At 44.6% G+C, this 18634-nt stretch overlaps 1 protein-coding gene across 2 annotated transcripts in view; it reads right to left on the bottom strand.

Annotated features, from left to right (window-relative positions):
• The window catches only part of MYZAP (myocardial zonula adherens protein), a gene marked incomplete at both ends in the record, with an annotated part of 100230 nt that overhangs the window by 1270 nt on the left and 80326 nt on the right, over nt 1–18634 (bottom strand). For both annotated transcript variants that reach the window (XM_080690949.1, XM_080690950.1), the window contains one exon: nt 7437–7537. In XM_080690949.1, the coding sequence (XP_080547075.1) occupies nt 7437–7537 (101 nt within the window). The remainder of the gene's footprint in view (nt 1–7436; nt 7538–18634) is intronic.

The raw sequence follows: 18634 nt of genomic DNA, 5'->3' as shown, positions 1-18634 counted from the left end.
AGACCCCTGCCTTTCCCCTACCACAAAGTCCGAGCAGGACAGCCTAAACCAGACTAAGACAAGTGGCAACAGCTTCCACCACTGCTGGCTCTAAAGCACACTGCTCCTTCTTTATTATCCTACAGATGCCCAAACATCTGTAGATGGTGTGTGTGTGTGTGTGTGTGTGTGTGTGTGTGTGTGTGAGAGAGAGAGAGAGAGAGAGAGAGAGAGAGAGAGAGAGAGAGAGAGAGAGGGAACCTGTGATCCTCCTGCCTCAGCCTCCCAGGTACTAGGATTGCAGGCATGCACCATCATGCCCAGCCTTTAAACAGTCTCTCCATTAACTCTCTTCTGTCTTCCTCTTCAACCAGGACCATGAGGAATACAAGAATGAACCCAAGATGGATTAACTGAGGGTGGAAAATTTAGCACCATCAAGAAATCTGCATCTGGGAATCCACTGGGAAGGCACTCTTGAGGAATGCCTAAAATTCATCATCTGGCACAGAGAAGGTAAGGATTCCGAGCAGAAGAGGCAGCATGACTCAGGGCAAAGAAGGATGTACAATAGACCCATGTCTGGTATGAGTAAAGCAGGGAGGACAGGATGACTATGGGCCTTTAAGGAGGGGTGTGATATACTCATGTTTTTATTCTAGCAAGATCCCTCTGATATTGCAGGGGGTTGTCTATGGAAAGGTTGGTCTAAAGGCAGAAGGTTACGGGAATTCTTGCTAGTTAGAAAGTGAAAGATCCATCATGAGAATTCTAACAGGTACATTAGAAGGAAAATACTAGGGAAAGGTGAGGGAGATAATCTGGAGGAAGAATTAACAGGATTTGGTGACTCCGATGGAGACATATTCCCTACCTCACTCCTTTTTTCTCTCCTCTAGAACTACATTTCCCAGACTCCCTTGCAGCTAGGTGGGCCATGTGACTAAATGGGCAGAAATGATTCCTGTTACTTCAGGTTTAACCTATGCAAACCTTCCACCTTTCCTCCACGTTCACCCCTCTCTTCTATTTTACACAGAGGATCTGAGAAGATTCCAAAGCCCAGGAGGTCACCAGATGTGTGGCCAAGGAATCCTGGGTTCCTGAATGACTGTGTGGAGTGAGGCCCAAACCAACCTGCCTTTGACTATGATGTGAGAAAGTAATCTTGGTGGTGCTGAGCCACCAAGATTTGTGGGTTGCTCCATACCACAATTACCTTCCTTATCTGGAGTAAGGTAGTGACCAAACACACATATAATGTGAACGTCAACTCCCTTTCCCCTAACTTCCCACATTCAATTAATCACGAAGTGGTACAGGGTGCATCAGAAGCACAGCATCCAGATATTAAACTCCACCCCCAAGGAGATCCAGCATGTCTTCCCCATGTTCTCTGTCCCCCATAGACACCTTGAAATGACCATCACACTGGCTCTGGCACACTACTGGACGTATTGCTGTGTTTTTTCCACTGCTAAGTATAACATCTCCGAGGGGATCCATATCTCAGTCATCTTTGGGACCCCAGCCGCTCACACAGGCTGGGGACAGAGATCATACTCCACATCTGCATGATGGTGGAAACCAAAGGCTGAGGGAATTTTGAGGAGTCGTGGTCACAGTATCACTTGCCATAGGTAGCCCATGGGGCCGGGAACTCCAGGAGTCTCCAGGAGCCTGGCTAGGTAGGCTAAGGGCACAGCAGGGGCCGAAGCCAGATGGCAATTTGTGCCAACTCCTGTGAAAATTCCACATAATAGAAACGGTCTCCAGTGGCGATATCCAAAAAGCCCATAAAGTGCAGAAATACTTTTAAAGGTGTACCTTCTGGGTTCAAAAACAGGCACTCATATCCCAAACTTTCAAAAAAGAAGTGGAGTGTTTTATTAAGCTGATCTCTAGGAAACAAGAGGACTTCCAGAGCACAAATACTTTCAACCTCAGGACTGAAATTCACCCATATTTCTAAAACACATTCAAGCTATTCTTAACCTTTTATTAACCTACAAAGGGACTATTCCCCTGGGGGAGCAATAGTGGAATCAGGAAATAAAGATTTGACCTAACACTACATTGTATTTTGACCTCTATGACAAAAATATGAAAACATGACCATCTTAAAGCACTTACTATGTGTTGGACACTTATGACTCTGGGAATATTTTTCATTAAATTGTACCTATTAAGATGCAATTGACGAGTTTGCCAGAAACCATATTTCAATTCACCAAGGGCAGAAAAAAGAAGTCTCTTCTTTTGAAACTTTACCTTTCTCTGGAAATGAAGGTTAAGTGACCTGAAATTGTTCTCAATGGCTCTAATTAACACATATCACGTTTTCCCAACCAAATTCTTCAGTCTTGGAAAAAAAATCTTACCCTTTCCCTCTCTCCTCATGCTACAAGATCTTCGCTCACTAGCAATTCACGTAACACAACGATGAGATGGAGAAATAGCAGGTGAGAGTGGATTCCACAAGAGGGAAGACCAGCGCCCAGCAGGCTGATGGCAGGGGGTGCGAAGGTCTGAGATGGTCCCGAAGGAAACAGCACAGGAGGAGCGAGGGAGGAGCGAGGGAGCCCAGGGGAGACTGCAGTGCGGCCGGGTCACTGCCAAGGAAGCCCTGAGCAGGGGGCGCGATGCCCGCTAGTTCACTCGGTCCTCTCGGCTAGCTTTGGAGGGGCTCACTGCCAAATCTTCCTTTGCAATATTAGAAAATTATAACTCAAAGAGGTTAGGAATTTGCCCAGAGCTGCAGATGGAGCAGGAGGCATAACCAGGGCCAAGAGCCAGGCATAACTTGTAAGCCAGCATTCTGAAGCACTTCCAGTGGTCAGCTCTGGAGGTGGCACACGTGAGGGCCAGGTGGTACTAGCTAGGAAAGCCTGCGGTGATGGAGTAAAGATTCCTGTGGGGGCCTGGCCACAGCGGGAGGTGAAGCTATAAGCATCGACGCAGTCTTTGCAAGAACCATCAGAACTAAGAACAACGAGGAGCTCCCAAGGAGGAGAGAGAGGCACCATCAGGCTGGGAGGAAGGCACAACCAGGACAGAGAAGTCCAACAGGGCAAGAAACTTGGGCATCCTTTTGCTTCTGAGGAGGGCTGAACACCACCAGAGGCTCTGGGGCGCGGCCAGAACTGATGGGTGCTGACCACGGGCCAGGCGCCACTCTAGAGGTCCAGGGAGACCACGTTAACTTGGACAAAAATCCCTGCCCTCACTTCAAAGAGCTTACGTTCTGGTGAGGGGAGTGTAAGAACACAAGGAAGTAAAACACAAATCACACCATGGTCCAGAGCTCCTGTTTACTGAGCATCAACTCATGCCACCTGCGATGGCGTGGTGGGGTGTCCTGCAAACGTCACGTCAAAGGCTTGGTCCCAGGCGCCACTATGGGAGGTGGGGGAACCTTTAGGCAGAGCAGCCTTAGGGGAAGTCCTCTGGTCATGGGGACACGCCCTTGAGGGGACTGTCTCAGTCTTCTCCGCCTTCTGGCTCATGATGTAACAGACTGCTGCACCCTGTGCTCCCTGCCACTGCTGTTAGCGCCCTTGCCAGAGGCCCAAAGTAGAGATCTTGGACTGGACCTCGAATACCATGAGCCCAAAATAACATTTTCTCTTTATAATGAATTGTCTTTAGTATTTCATTGTAGTAATGTGAAGCTAACATATCCATTAGACTAGGTTCCCATCTCCTATCCACAGGAATTCATAATGCTGACAGGATGGGGGGAGTTTAAAAAAGACCGTGTTTTGAAAAAAGATAGAGAGAGAGAAAGAGAAAGAGCAAGGGCTGGGGGGTGTAGCTCAGAGGCAGGATGCCCCTGGATTTATTCTCAGTACAAGAAGAAGAAGGAGAAGAAGGAGAAGGAGAAGGAGAAGAGGAGAAGGAAGAGGAGGAGGAGGAGGAGGAGGAGAGGAGGAAGAGAGAAGAGGAGGAGGGGGAGCAGGTACTAAAGGAGGAGGAGGCATTAGTGGTATTGTAAGTAAAGAAAAGGCTTATTTCAGCCCCCCCCCCCACAGAACAAGAACCTAGAGCATCTCTAATTGTGAGTTTCTACAAAGCGGTGGCACAGCTAACATGAGTGTATGGAGAGTGGGAAGGCTCGTGTTGCTACACAACCAGGTGAGTGCTGGGTGTCTGGACCACACTGGGACCATGCCTGTGTTTCAGCTGACAGAGACCTTATTAGTCACTGGCCCTCAAGAGTTTTACCTGGTGTTTAGAGGATTCAGGCTCCTGAGAGTTTAACTGAAAGGCCCAATGCTTACAGAAGCACTATACATTTGATTAGGCTGCCTGATACATTTCAGAAATTCACTGACTCCCACCAGTAAAATTGTTAATACAATCATGTTAGCATGCCCAAATTCACTTATATTCCAGTCAGTGTTTTACATGTAAAATCACTGTCTTGGTTTAGTTAATAATAATAACAGCTAATTTTTAGCAAATGGTTAACTCAGTCTAATTTATCATTCCAAACACGTTACTCACATTTTCATTTAATCTTCACAAAAACCCAGAGAGAATTGAAATGATTTATTACCATTTCAAGGATGAAGCAGTTGAGGCTTCTGAGAGACTGGTGAGCCGGGAAACTAGGCAGCCCGAGACCCCCATGTGGACCACCCGCTGAGCTCATGGGAGACACGGGGGAGGGGGTAAGAACAAAACACTTTTTGGGTAATCAAGGTTTAATTCTGGTGGTGGCTGTTTAAAAATAATATTCTGGAAAGCCAGGAATTTTGTTAGCACATACACTATACAATTTAGCAGCTCTTTGTTTATTGTGTGTTTTCTAGCTACAAATGTACTGGGCCTCAGAGGCCTGGTTCTCCAACATTCAAGTCGACTGGACGGTGCCCACCTCTGGTTGTTTGCGGAGGGAGAGAGGTCCAGGCCCTGCCCTCTGGCCTCGCATCCCAGCACTGAGGCCTCTCCAGGAGCCCCCAGAGCCAGGAGCTCCCAGAGGCACGGGTGGAAGCCGTCGCCCCAGGGACCATGAGAGCTCCGTCTACTCACGTCCAGGGCCCGCAGATTGTCTCACATAGTAGGTGCTTACTAAGTAACTGCGGAAATGCATGAAGTATTAGCCTACGCGTTGGGAAATGTGGATCTGCAGTTTCATTTCCTCTGCTGACTGACCTAGGCAGTTAAAGTGCTAAGATGGATCCTGGGGGAAACCAAATGCTACATTTATGGAAAAGCTGCTTTTAGATACTGGAGTGGCTTCCAAGTTCACCGTGGCCATAAGTTAAGGGTCTGTCAGCACTTCCATTATGAAAACCACTCTGTGGTTTCATAACTTAGCCATAAAAGTTTGCCTCGGGCTATGCGTGGGCATACAAATTGAAAAGCTTGTTTTAAGCCAAAATGTGGGAATTAGAAAACAAACAATTTATTGGTTTCAGACATAGTTTTGTACCCCTCTCAGCCAAACAAGATTTATTATGTGAGCAATTAGAGTGGACTAAGCCACTTGGTTCTAAAAATGGGGGGGGCAAATTATTGATATTTCCAAAGGAGTCCCTGAACACAACCTATCTTCTCTTTGGTCATATTTTCATCACGTACACGATACTACGCATTGATGAGACCCAGAGTCTGTTTATGTATTCTTTTCTTTTTTGTTTTTAACATTTTCATGAATTATATCAGAATGATAAAGTTGACTTGCTATCAGAAGACAAGCAATGTGAATGATAAAAGTATCAAAGAGATTAATTAATGCTACTTTTGGTGATTCTTTGAGAATGGCAAGCAGTTCATTTTAAAAAACAAAATAGACAGCATTAGTAATGAATTTTAAAAAGTAAAGTAAGAGAATGAGTCTGACGGTCCAACCTTCGAGATGGTAGAGGTCTGAGATGTCATCTGGCCAAACCACTGACTTTACAGATGGGGAAACTGAGGCCCTCCAAGGCTGACTGGCAAAAGCATCCTGTGGAAGTCAGGTTACAACCAAGTACTGCACATCCCCTGATGACCGGTGCATCCCTCCTGTCACCAGATGTAACCATTCAAGTTTCATATCATTCTGCCTTTGTTTAGGCTCATTTTATGTCCTCTTAGGCTGAGCACAGTTGTGAGCATCTAGAAATGGCAAGTTAGTTGCCAAAGGCACATGACCTACCGGTCAGGGCTCCAACCTCACGCACAGGCCTGGGTAAGAGAAACAGCCGAGGGATGTACAGGTCAGGCCTAGCCCAGGAATGGAACTGCGCAAACCCAGCTAGAGCTACCACTCGTGTGCTGATGCCAGAGCATATTGTGTGTGTAAGAACCTGAGCCAGAGCTTGACCACACTCTGCTCTGGTCCTGGGGAACAGATGCATTTTGCTCAAGATTGAGACCTCGCTTCTCCCAAATCACCCTCCTTACTGTGATCAGCGTCTGCCTTTCCCTCCAGGCTCTACTCCAGGGCAGAAACCAGATTTCATTCTCCTCTGTCCCCTAACTATCTGTTGCAGAGAAGATTCCCAACATGTTTGATGAATGGACACATGATGGACTCATAAATGGACACATAATGGATGCATGATGGACGCATGGTGGACGCATGGTGGATGTGTGATGGATGCAGGATGAATGTGTGATGGATGTGTGATGGATGCAGGATGAATGTGTGATGGACGCATGGTGGATGTATGATGGATGCAGGATGAATGTGTGATGGATGTGTGATGGACGCATGGTGGATGTGTGATGGACGCATGATGGATGTATGGTGGATGCATGATGGATACATGGTGGATGCATGATGGATGCGTGATGGATGTGTGATGGATGTGTGATAAATGCATGGTGGACGCACGATGGATGCATGATGGGTGTGTGATGGACACATGGTGGACACATGATGGATGCGTGATGGATGTGTGATGGATATGTGATGAACACATGGACAATGATGGATGCATGATGGGTGTTTGATGGACACATGGTGGACACATGATGGATGTGTGATGGACGCATGATGGATGTGTGATGGGTATGTGATGAACACATGGACAATGATGGATGCATGATGGGTGTGTGATGGACACATGGTGGACACATGATAGATGTGTGATGGATGCATGATGGACACATGGTGGATGCATGATGAATGTGTAATGGACGCATGATGGATGCGTGATGTGTATGTGATAAACACATGGACAATGATGGATGCATGATGGGTGTGTGATGGACACATGATGGATGTGTGACAGATGCGTGCACTCACTGACAGGGCCGCTTCCTGCTGCATGCCTTTGTAGCCCTCACCTTATACAATGCTTCTGTTTCCACAAAACACAGTCCAGACCTGCAGCAGCCACCAATTAGTTTTTCAGAAGTATTTTTAGCAGGAAGAATGCAATTCTGTTAATAACATACCAGTAAAATATTTTCTAAAGTCAAGGAAGAAACTGAGTAAAAAATAACAGAAAATTCCTAAATACCTGGGTAGAAGATCACAGCCCACTCCAATCTCTCTGGTTTCCACTTCAGTCTTGGGCTGGGTTTCTGTTAAATAGTCCAACCTGCTTTGCAGTTCATTATTCTAGAGATATGGGGGTGGGGAGTTAGCTTTTAGTGAACCAAATATGTTCCCCCATAAATATGCATAATACAATTTATAGATATTATCTAACTTTCCCGTATGACATGGACATCTATTATAATGTATTTATTGAGAATCTCATACATACATGTCAAAGAAATACACTGATACACCGAGTGAATCTTTATACATAGCTCTCTGTGTACATTTGTGTCCACTTAATTTCATGTAAAAGAAAACAATTATTCTAGTCTACACAATGATCTGCTTTTTTTCAGTCAACAGTTTGTAGGCATCTTTCCATGTTTATTAATTTTCTTTTTATGTCAAACTATTTTAATTGGTTCATGTGATTCCATTGTATGGATGTTCATTATTTATTTAACTAGTCTCTGATTGATGGGCATTTAGATATTTACCACTTTTTGCCATTGTAAATAAAGTACAGTTCAACTTTTAACACTCCCTCATTAAACTATAAAATGAGTGAGTCTATTAATTTAGTTTAGTGGGAAATACCTCTATAACTCAATAATTAGTATTTCATAGGTGTGGAAAATTCAGAATCTCAAACATATAAAGTAGAACAAGCTCCTTGGGATTAAAATTAGCATTCTGGATAGTATTTTTTTTTCAGGCCAGAGCCAAAAACATTACATAGGTAGATGATTAGATGCTCAGGAATTGGAAATGTGCCCCAGGGGAGAAATGAAGGACAAAGGGGCAAGAAAGCTGAGGATATTGAAATGAAAATAGATGAAGTGATGGTGTCTGAGATTTAAAGAGTGCTCCTGTAGTGCTCCCTCTCCTCTCCTCTCCTCTCCTCTCCTCTCCTCTCCTCTCTCTCTCTCTCTCTCTCTCTCTCTCTCTCTCTCTCTCTCTCTCTCTCTCTCTCTCTCTCTCTCTCTCTCTCTTTTTCTCCCTCTCTCTCTACCTCTACCTCCCCCTCTCTCTTTCTCTCTCTCTTGGTTAACAGTGGTTGTCTCTGTGAATTAAAATTTCTAGATGCTTTTTTAAAAGTTCTTTTTATTTTTTGGTAATGCTAGACTAAATCTTCAAGAGGCAACGATAATATCTATCTTCCTGTCTGTCTCTTTGAAGCATGGCATGCAGGAGATGCTGATTTTTTTTTTTTTTTTTTTTTTTTTTTTTGCGGTACTGGAGATGGAACCCAGGAGCATTCTACCTCCCAGCTACGCCCTCAGTCCTATTTTTTATTCTTTATTTTGAAATAGGGTCTCACTGAGTTGCAAAGGGCCTCACTAAGTAGTAGCTGAGGCTGTCCAGGAACCGCGATCCTCCTGTTTCAGCCTCCTGAATGCTGGGATTACAAGTATGCACCACCATACCTGGCTCCAAATAAAATTTATCAAATAAATGTATAAATAACTTTATAATAAGCATGTTCTTTGTGTAACTAAAATAAAGTATATATTTTTCTTCTTAAGTTGGCACTGACGCTGAGGAACTAGTCTAAGACACTAGACTAAACATCAAGGTTTCAGAGTCTATGGAAAAGTTCTGTAGATGCTCATCTGTTTTCAAAGCATGTGGGTGACAGCTCAGTGGCTCCCCCTGAGCATGCGCAACATCAAAAGCAAAGTTGTCCTCGAGCGAACTGGGTTCTGCATGAGGTAACGGTCTACAGATCCCTGTCATTAGGAGTGGTGTGAAGGAAGAGGATGAACTCCGGGTTCCCTAGTAGCCACTGAGTCTCTAGGGAACTGAGTTCCTCGCTGCTTAGTATGAAGCACAGTGCTGGCTCACCCCTTGGGGACATTACGACTCTCACACACAAACTCGGACCCACATGCACACATGCCCAGCTTCCCCGGCAATGCCTGGACTTTCCCATATACAAGGAAAGAAAGGAAAAGGAGGCCTGCCCGGGGGAGAAATCCAGCAGTCCCCTGGCCTCGTGGCTTTCCAGTGTAGATTCCAGTCATGAGTATTTTAGAGTGCTGGCTCTAGGACCTGTTATCAGGGAGCGTGAAAGACAAAGTTAGCAAATATGCCTAAGCTTGTACACAGCGAGTGGTGAAATTGTTCTAATTCATGGCAACTCTAGAAGCATAAAAATAAAACAATTTATACTCATGAAAATTAAATACAATCAGTAAAAAAATACTGTGTATCTTCTATAAAAATGAGGTGTAAAATTAGGCTAGGTGAGGTAGTTAGAAGTTAGAGCTATCTGGCATGGTCTGCAACCTGGGAGGAGCTCAAACTTGTGGGGCTACAGACAACTTGACAAAAGAACAGTGTAATAATCGCCATTACAAGAGAGTGCACCGAATGCTAGAGGGAACTCAAAGGGACATTCAGCTCAAATGGGGAGAGGAGTGGGATCCTGGACTAGGCAAGGGAGAGTAAGAAAAGACAAAGACGGGCGTTCCTGAATTGCAGAGACACACTGGGTTGAGAAATGGCCCCTAAGTGAAATACAGTAGGAGTTAGTTATGAAGAGCTATGTGCGCCATTGCGTGGCGTCAAAAGCCAATCTGTAAGAGCAAGGTCAACACCAGAATTTACTTAGTCACTTGTCTCCCAAGTGGGAAATAAGAATAAAGTACAGCCAAAAGGGTGAGAGCTGGACTTCTCAGACAGAGAAACTATTCTTGCTGTGAGTCAGAGCTCTACACTCGGGTAGGAGGGGAAGAGTCAGAGGTGAAGAGCGGCTGACGCGTCAAGGGAACTGAGTGAAGACAGGCCAAGGGCGGAGGGAAAGAGAAGCTTGGACCAAGTGACCGGTACTTCTCCATTTATTGTTTACCACGTTGCCCTGAAAGCAGCATGGGCATGGTGATGGTGGCACAGATAACGTGAACATTCAACAGAAAGATCCTAGTTCTGGTAGAGGAAACCAAGAGAAGCCCAGTTAGAAGAGTAAATAAGCAGGAGAGTCAGAGTAGGGGGAAAACCCCAAATTCACTGTGTAGGTTCAGCTCAAGTGGCTGATGGATCTGAACCTTTTAAGGAATGAACGAAAAGAAGTTTGCAGCAAGGGCCCAGAGAACTGAGACCTAGGGTATCACCTGGCACCAGGGTGTGTAGGAAAATTCAACTCTCGAGCCGGGCGTGGTGGCGCACGCTTGTAATCCCAGCATTTGGGGGTCCGAGACCAGAGGATCGTGGTTCACCGACAGCCGCAGCTAGTGAGGCCCTTTACAACTCACTGAGACCCGGTTTCAAAATAAAGAATAGAAAAATAGGGCAGGGGTGTAGCTCAGAGGTCGAATGCCCCTGGGTTCCATCCCCAGACCCACCAAAAAATAAAAATAAAAAAGGAAAAAAGAAAAATTCAATTCTAAGACAAAAGCCTCAATACTCTTCAGAACAGTGAAAAGTAATCTAACGTCTGCTCGAGAAAGCATTCACAATGTCTATCTTATAATCTAAAATTCCTTGACATATTAAGAGTCAGGAAAATGTGATCCATTCTCAAGGGAAAAAGAAATCAACAGATACCAATCCTGACATGTTTCGGATGTTGAAGTTTTCAGATAAGGACTTTAATGCAGCTATCATAACTATGATTGATGAGGTATCAAAAATATGCTTATAAGTAATGAAGTAGTAAAAAAAAATAGAAAAAATAAGAACCAAACAGGAATTTTAGAACAGAGAAGCACAATACTTAAAAATTTTTTTAAATTACTATGTAGATATAAGAATGGAAATGATGAAGAAAGAAGTCAGTAAATATTAATAGATATCATCCAATTAAAAAAGATAAAGAAGCTGCGCATGGTGGCGCACGCTTGTAATCCCCGCACTTGGGAGGCTGAGACAGGAGGATCGCACAGGTTCGAAGCCAGCCTCAGCTACTTAGTGAGGCTCTCAGCAACTTGGTGAGATCCTGTGTCCAAATAAAGTATAAAATAGGTTTGGGAGTATAGCCTGATGGTAGAAAGCCCCTGGGTTCCACCCTCAGTACCACACACACAAAAAAAAGGATGAGGAAAATATTGTTGAAAATAATAAATAGAGCTTCATGGAAGTGGAACAATTTTTAAAGGCCTAATATTAGAATATTGGAATCACGTAAAGAGCAGAGAAGAAAACTAATGCAGAAAAAATAGTCCAAGAAGAAAGAATGATTAGCTGGGATGGGCGTGGTGGCACAGACCTGTAATCTTAGTACTTGGAAGGAGGGTCTGAGACAGGAGGATCACAGGTTCAAGAACCACCTCAGCAACTGGGCGAGACTTCCAGCAACCTAACCAAGGCCCTGTTACAAAATAAAAAGTAAAAAGGGCTGGAGGTGTAACTTGGAGGTAAAACACACCTGGGTTCAATCCCTAATACCGCACCACCATCAAAAAGAAAAAGAAAAGAAAAGAAAAAGAAAAAGAAAATGACTGAAAAGTCCCCAAATTTGATGAAAGACAAAAATTTACAAGATAATTTCAGCAAATCCAAACAGGATAAAACTTAAAACTTCAGTAATGAGTAAAAAGTATCAGAGATAAAAACTTATGAGTAAATATGAAAATATTTATTTCTCTTAATTAAAAATGATTGTTACTTAGTCACAAGTATAGAATAATAGAATTTTATTGTGGGCTTATAATTTATGTAGATACAATGTAAATTACATTTTTTTTTTGGTGGTACTGGGGTTCCTGGAAGTCCTTCTTCCTTCTACCTCCGGGCTACACTCCCAGACCTATTTTATATTTTATTTGGAAACAGGGTCTCTTAAGCTAGTGCGGCTGGCTTCAAACCTGCGCGATCCTCCTGTCTCCGCCTCCCAAGCGCGGGGATTACAAGCGTGCGCCACCGCGCCCGGCTGTAGATGACAATTTTAATAGCAGTGGGAGTAAACAAACCTGTATCATTGCAAAATTTCTGCATGTGGACTATGAACAGTTAATGCATATTGTAGTATCTAGAATAACAGTAAAATATTAAAGAAAAGGCAGAACCAAAATGCCCATAGATAAAATGACATTTCAAAAAATTAAGACAGGGGAAATAAAGCAAACAAACAAACAAGCAAAACAAAACAAACCAGAGGGAACAAAGAGAAAATGGATAATAAAATGGTAGACCCAAGCCGGGCGCGGAGGCGCGCACTTGTAATCCCAGCATTCGGGAGGCTGAGACCTGAGGATCGCGGTTCGCGGACAGCCTAAGCTACTTAGTGAGGCCCTCTGCAACTCAGTGAGACCTGGTTTCAAAATAAAGAATAAAAAATAGGGCAGGGAGTGTAGCCCGGAGTTCAAATGCCCCTGGGTTCCACCCCCAGGCCTGCAATAAATAAATAAATGAATAATAAAAATAAAATGGTAGACCCAAATCCACTTAATAAAATTTCCATTAAATTATCAATTATAATTAAGTGTTGATAGACTAAACTCCACTTAAAAGGCAGAGACTATCAGAATGTATTCAAAATAAGTCTCAACTATATGTTGCCTATAAAAGATTATTTTTTTATTTATTTACTTAATTTTTTGGCACTGAAAATTGAACCCAGGGGCATTTTCCTGCTGAGTTTCACCCCCAGCCCTATTTTATTTCTTAGTGAGACCCTGTTCCAAAATTTAAAAATGAAATAGGACTGGGAATATAGCTTGGAGGTAGAATAACCCTGGGTTCAATCCTCTGTACCACACACACATAAAAAAAGTAAAGAAAGAAAAGAAAATCAATGAAATTGATAGCCCCAGTTTCAGTGATGGAAGCAGAAAGAGAGAATATGCAACTCAATAATATAAGGAACTAAGGAAATATTATCTGTGTGGAAAAAAGAATACCCATCCTTACTTTACACGAAACAAAATTATCTCAAAGTGGGCCATCTACATGAAAAAGCAAAAACCGTACAATCCTTAGAGGAAATCTCAGTGACCTTTTACTGGGTAGAAATTTCTTAGGACACAAAAAACATAAACCACAAAAGAAAAAACATGTCCAACTGAACTTTATCAAAAATAAAAATCCCCTTAATATTTATATTAAGAAATGAAAAAATGATAATTCAGAGAATTGGTAGAAATGTTATATATATATATACATATATATATATATATAATATAAAATCTCACATAGGACTGGATCCCAAATATATAAATAACTCCTACAACTCAATAAAACAAATCCTCATATAACAAAGGGCAAAAGATTTTAACAGATAATTAAACAAGACATGTAGCCAGTGGTGCACATTTATAATCCCAGTACTTAGAAAACTGAGATAGAAAGATTGAAGGTTCAAGGCCAGCCTCAACAACTTAGTGAGACCCTGTTTCAAAATAAAAAATTAAGCCGGGCGTGGTGGCGCACGCTTGTAATCCCCACGCTTGGGAGGCAGAGACAGGAGGATCGCGCAGGTTCGAAGCCAGCCTCTCTGGTTTAAGAGACCCTGTTTCCAAATAAAAATATATTTTAAAAAATAAGTCTGGGAGTATAGCCCGGAGGTAGATGGGTTTCCAGGAACCCCAGTACCACCAAAAAAAATTTTTTTAAAGTAAAAATTTAAAAGGGCTGGGGTTGTAGCTCAGAGGTAGAACACCCTTGGGTTCAATCTCCAGTACCACAAAACAAAACAAAAACCGGCCACACTAAGGCTGGGTAACGATGCAAAGAAACCAGTCTACTCAAGAGAAGAGTAAAAACCCCTTTGAAACGCTGCTTGTCTTAAGTAATAAAACCTTGACCTCTCCTACAACCCAGCTATACTACTACTAAGAGTTTATCCATGAGGACTAAAAATGTGTTCACACAGCAACTTACACAGTAATGCTCGCAGCCGCTTTCTTTACAATAGCAGCAACTCAACTGTGTGCCAGCAGGTGAGTGGATAAACCGTGCGTGTTCACGGGATGGACTCCTACTCTAGCAAACAGGAATGCGTACAAACTAGATTTGTCTTGAGTCATTATCTGAGTGAAAGAAGCCAGAGATAAAGTGACGCAGCGTGATTCCACTTATATAAAATGCGAACACGTCTCTAGTGACAAGCTGTGATGGGGGCACCGAGAGGTGAAGGGGGAAAGAGACCACTACAGGGGGAAGTAATCTTGGGCCGTTCACGTCGTGGGTGTAGCAGCCATTCCATTGGTGCACAACCCGCCAGAGCTCAGAGGTCACACAGGAGCATCCTCACCCCGAAATCTTCCATCCAAAGCACTCCAAAGCCCGAGACACTGAGGGCTCACGGCGCTTTGAATTTTAAAGTATTTGGAATTTCAGGCCTTGGATATTCTAACATCTAAAAATTTCTATACTTTTGGTCTGAAGGGTTTTGGATGTATTTTGGTGCCGTTTATTTATGTAAGCCATACACCACAAGTTAGAATGGGAGGAACATACTTGAAAAATACTCAGAAAGCAAACTTAGCAGGCCTTGGCAGAATACGACTGAGTAAGAAGACTTCTTACTCTTGCAGAATCTGACTCAAATGTAATGACTGAAAAACAAACAATAGTCTCAGCTGGAGGTGGTGATGCAGCCTCTAATCGCCCCGTGTTTGGAAATGTGAGACAGGAGGATCGCAGGCTCAAGGCCACTCAGCAACTTAGGAAGTCTCTGTTTTTTTATAAATAGATCTGGGAGTGTAGTGTCTCTGGTTCACTCCCCAGTGTGTGCGTGGGGGAGCAGGTGTAGTGGCACAGGTTTGTAATCCCAGTACTTGGGAGGCAGAGACAAGAGGATCACAGGTTCAGAACAGCCTCGTCTAGTAGTGAGACTCTCATCAACCTAGTCTCTGTTTCAAAATAAAATAAGACTGGAGGTGTAGCTGAGAGGTAAAGTGTCCCTGGGCTCAATCCCCAGTAGCACGGGCTTGCATGAGCGCACGCACACACACACACACACACACACACACACACACACACACACACCAACAGCCTCAGGCCGCTGCCTGGACTGTGCTCCACAGGAGACTGTCCTGGGACTGACATCAAACTGCAGCACTTTCTGCTTTCAAATACCACCACCTTGTGTTTACATGTATAATGAAAACTGCCTGGGGTGGCTTGGGAAGCCTGTGGGCCTCCCGGGAAGGAACAATCTGGTCTGGGACCTTTGGGCCTTTAGAGGCAATGATGCCACAAATGCATGGGCCCAGGGGAGCAAGAGACCGGGAGATCAGCACCCACGGTCAAGGCGAGAGACAGAGTGCAGGGGGAGGCCGCTTCTGGGGCTGCAGCCCCGACGTTACACAGGAATGTTAATGACAGTCCCTGCAATGACCGTGACACGGGGAAAGGCGTATGCCCCACGGGCCACACAGATGGACGACACCAAGACGCTGGCTTCCTTCCTCTGACTTTTGTTGTAAGTTTAGGATTTTCAGCAGAGCAAAAGGCAGCACAGTAAGTTCCAGAAAGCTTATCAGCTTTATAAAGATATATGCTTGGAATTTTAAGAAAAAATTTATATCAGAAATAGAGAATGACATATTTCTTCTCTAGAAGGTGAGCAAACAAAAATATCTGAGAAAAAAGTAAAAGGAAAAAGAATGAGCGTTTTTTTGTTGTTGTTGTTGTTTTTTGTGGTGGTACTGGGGTTCGTGGAAGCCCGTCTACCTCCGGGCTACACTCCCAGACCTGTTTTATATTTTTGAAACAGGGTCTCTTTACACCAGCGCGGCTGACTTCGAACCTGCGCCATCCTCCTGTCTCCGCTCCCAAGCGTGGGGATTACAAGCATGCGCCACCACGGCCGGCTAGCATTTTTTGTTGTTGTTGTTACTAGGAAGATTTTAAATCAGTTGGAGTCTGACAGGGTCGGGTAAGAACAAACTTTTAGGAATCTGGTGTGTGCTTTTGAGGGGTGTGTGTACAAAACGGAAGGAGTTTAAATACAACTAACTATAAATGATGAATCCAAGGAACAACATAAACCATATTCTTTGTCTTAAAGTAAAAGAAGTGTGGTGGCTCATGACCATAATCCCAGTACTTGGAAGGCTGAGCGAGACAGGAGGATTGCAGGTTCGAGACCAGCCATAGCAACTTAACAAGCCTCTCAGCAACCTACTGAGACCCTGTTGCAAAACAAAACAAAGCAGAAAGGGCTGGGGTATAACTTGGAGGCAAAAATGTCCCTGGGTTCAACCCCAGAACCACAATAAACTAAGTTTCTGTCCATCCAACGTCCTGAGATGACTTGGAGAAGGAAAAAAAAAAGTCAACATTAAGTTTCCAAGCATTTATAAAGCCATCTCAGGGAGGACCTAAACTTGCGTATCCCACCTCTCCCTTTTTAACAATGACATAACTGAGCCCAGTCGGCAGTGGTGTGATCTGCTTTCGGTCCTGAGTGGGCAATGGCAGGATGTGGGTAAGAATTGACGTTTCCGACAGGTCGAGTGATGGAGAAAAATGAACATTTGTCGGTCTTTTATACTGTGACAAGCACAGCTCTGAGTGTTTGGCATACATTATTGTACTTAACCTTTAAAAAAAAAATTTCCACCGGGCGTGGTGGCACACGCTTGTAATCCCAGTATTTGAGAGGCTAAGACTGGAGGATCGCGGTTCGCGGACAGCCTCAGCTACTTAGTGAGGCCCTACACAACTTAGTGAGACCCTGAGACTCTGTTTCAAAATAAAGATTAAAAAACAGGGCAGAAGCTGTAGCTCAGCGGTCAAATGCCCCTGGGTTCCATCCCCAGACACACACACACACACACACACACACACACACACACACAATCCTTCCACTGGACACGGGGGCCGCAGGCCTACTTGGGAGGCTGAGACAGGAGGATCTCAGGTTGGTGGCCTGCCTCAGAAAATCAGTGAGACCCTGTTTCAAAATATAAAATAAAAGGGGCTGGGGGTAGCTTGGAGATAGAACCCCCCTGAGTTCAATTCTTAGTACCAAAAGAAACAAAACTTCCTTTTAAGTCTTGTGATTACCCTCATTTTAAGAATGCTGAAAGTGAGGTTCAGAGAAAAAGTCACAAGATCAGAGTATGGCTCTGTGTGTAAAAGGAAGCGTCAGGCTCCACCCAGACACTTAGATCAGTCTGTGGAGTGAGATTAGAGCTAGCAGGCAAAATGCCTAACAGGATCTCCGGGGAGAAAAGAGCCCTAATTTATGGTAGATGTAATTTCCATGGTGTAAAGATGGCTTCTGCAGCTAGCTTCAAATCTCTGCCATGAGACCACTGAGAAGAGATCTGAGAAGAGGGCACGTGGCCAGCCCCCGGGGGAGCAGCACCCGAAACCCGGACACTCCACACAGCCCTGAATCTTCAGCTCCAGAGGAGAGGAGCCAGAATGTTCCTGGGCCCGGGCAGGCGGGGCTGCGACCAAGGCCCCTCAACTGAAACTGAGGCTGCTGCCCGCATGGCGGAGTGCAGTGGTGGGCACCAGGGGAGGCCTGTCTCTGCTGCCAGCCCTCCTCCTCCCTCTGGAGACATGGCCCTCCACCAGGACACCCGCTCTAATGCTCACTGGGGAGGCAGGACCCCTCCCATGGGGGCTGCAATCTCAGAAGGAAGTCTTAAAGCAGAAATGCTCATTTGAAAGGCATGCTGGGAGCCAGGTGTGATGGCTTGTAATCCCAGGACCTGGGGGCTGAGACCAAGAATTGTAGGTTCCAGGCCAGCCTTAACAACTTAGGAGGCCCTCAGCAACTTAGTGAGGCCTTGTGTAAACTGGGGCTGGGGTACAGCTCAGAGGTAGGATGCCCCTGAGTTCAATTTCAGTCCCCAGCACCACACACACACACACACACACACACACACACACACACACACACACACACACACTGGCCTTGGGCCCAGGAACCATGGCAGGGAGGAGGGCTGGCATGGTGTTGAGGAAAATACTCCTTTATTTCAGCTTCAAGAGCCCAAGACTGGTGGTGGGATACAGATCCTCGCCCATGGCTCCAAGGGCCTCTGGTTGGCACCACCATGGGCAGTCTCTCCACCCAGGGAAGGAAGCTGCCACCTCTGCAAACTCAGTGGTCAAGAGCTCAGGCCCCAGATCCGGCTTACCCATCTCCACCACAACTGTGGGCAGGTTCCCTATCATCCCACAACCTCAGTTTCCCCACCTACAGAAGAGAGGAAATCTAATCTAATCTAGAGGGCATCCCTTTTAATAGAAAGAGAACAAAGGTAACGCGTA

Source organism: Muscardinus avellanarius (genome assembly GCF_963383645.1).
Source record: "Muscardinus avellanarius genome assembly, chromosome: 3".
Lineage (NCBI taxonomy): Eukaryota > Metazoa > Chordata > Mammalia > Rodentia > Gliridae > Muscardinus > Muscardinus avellanarius.
This window is presented reverse-complemented; position numbering and strand designations above follow the sequence as displayed.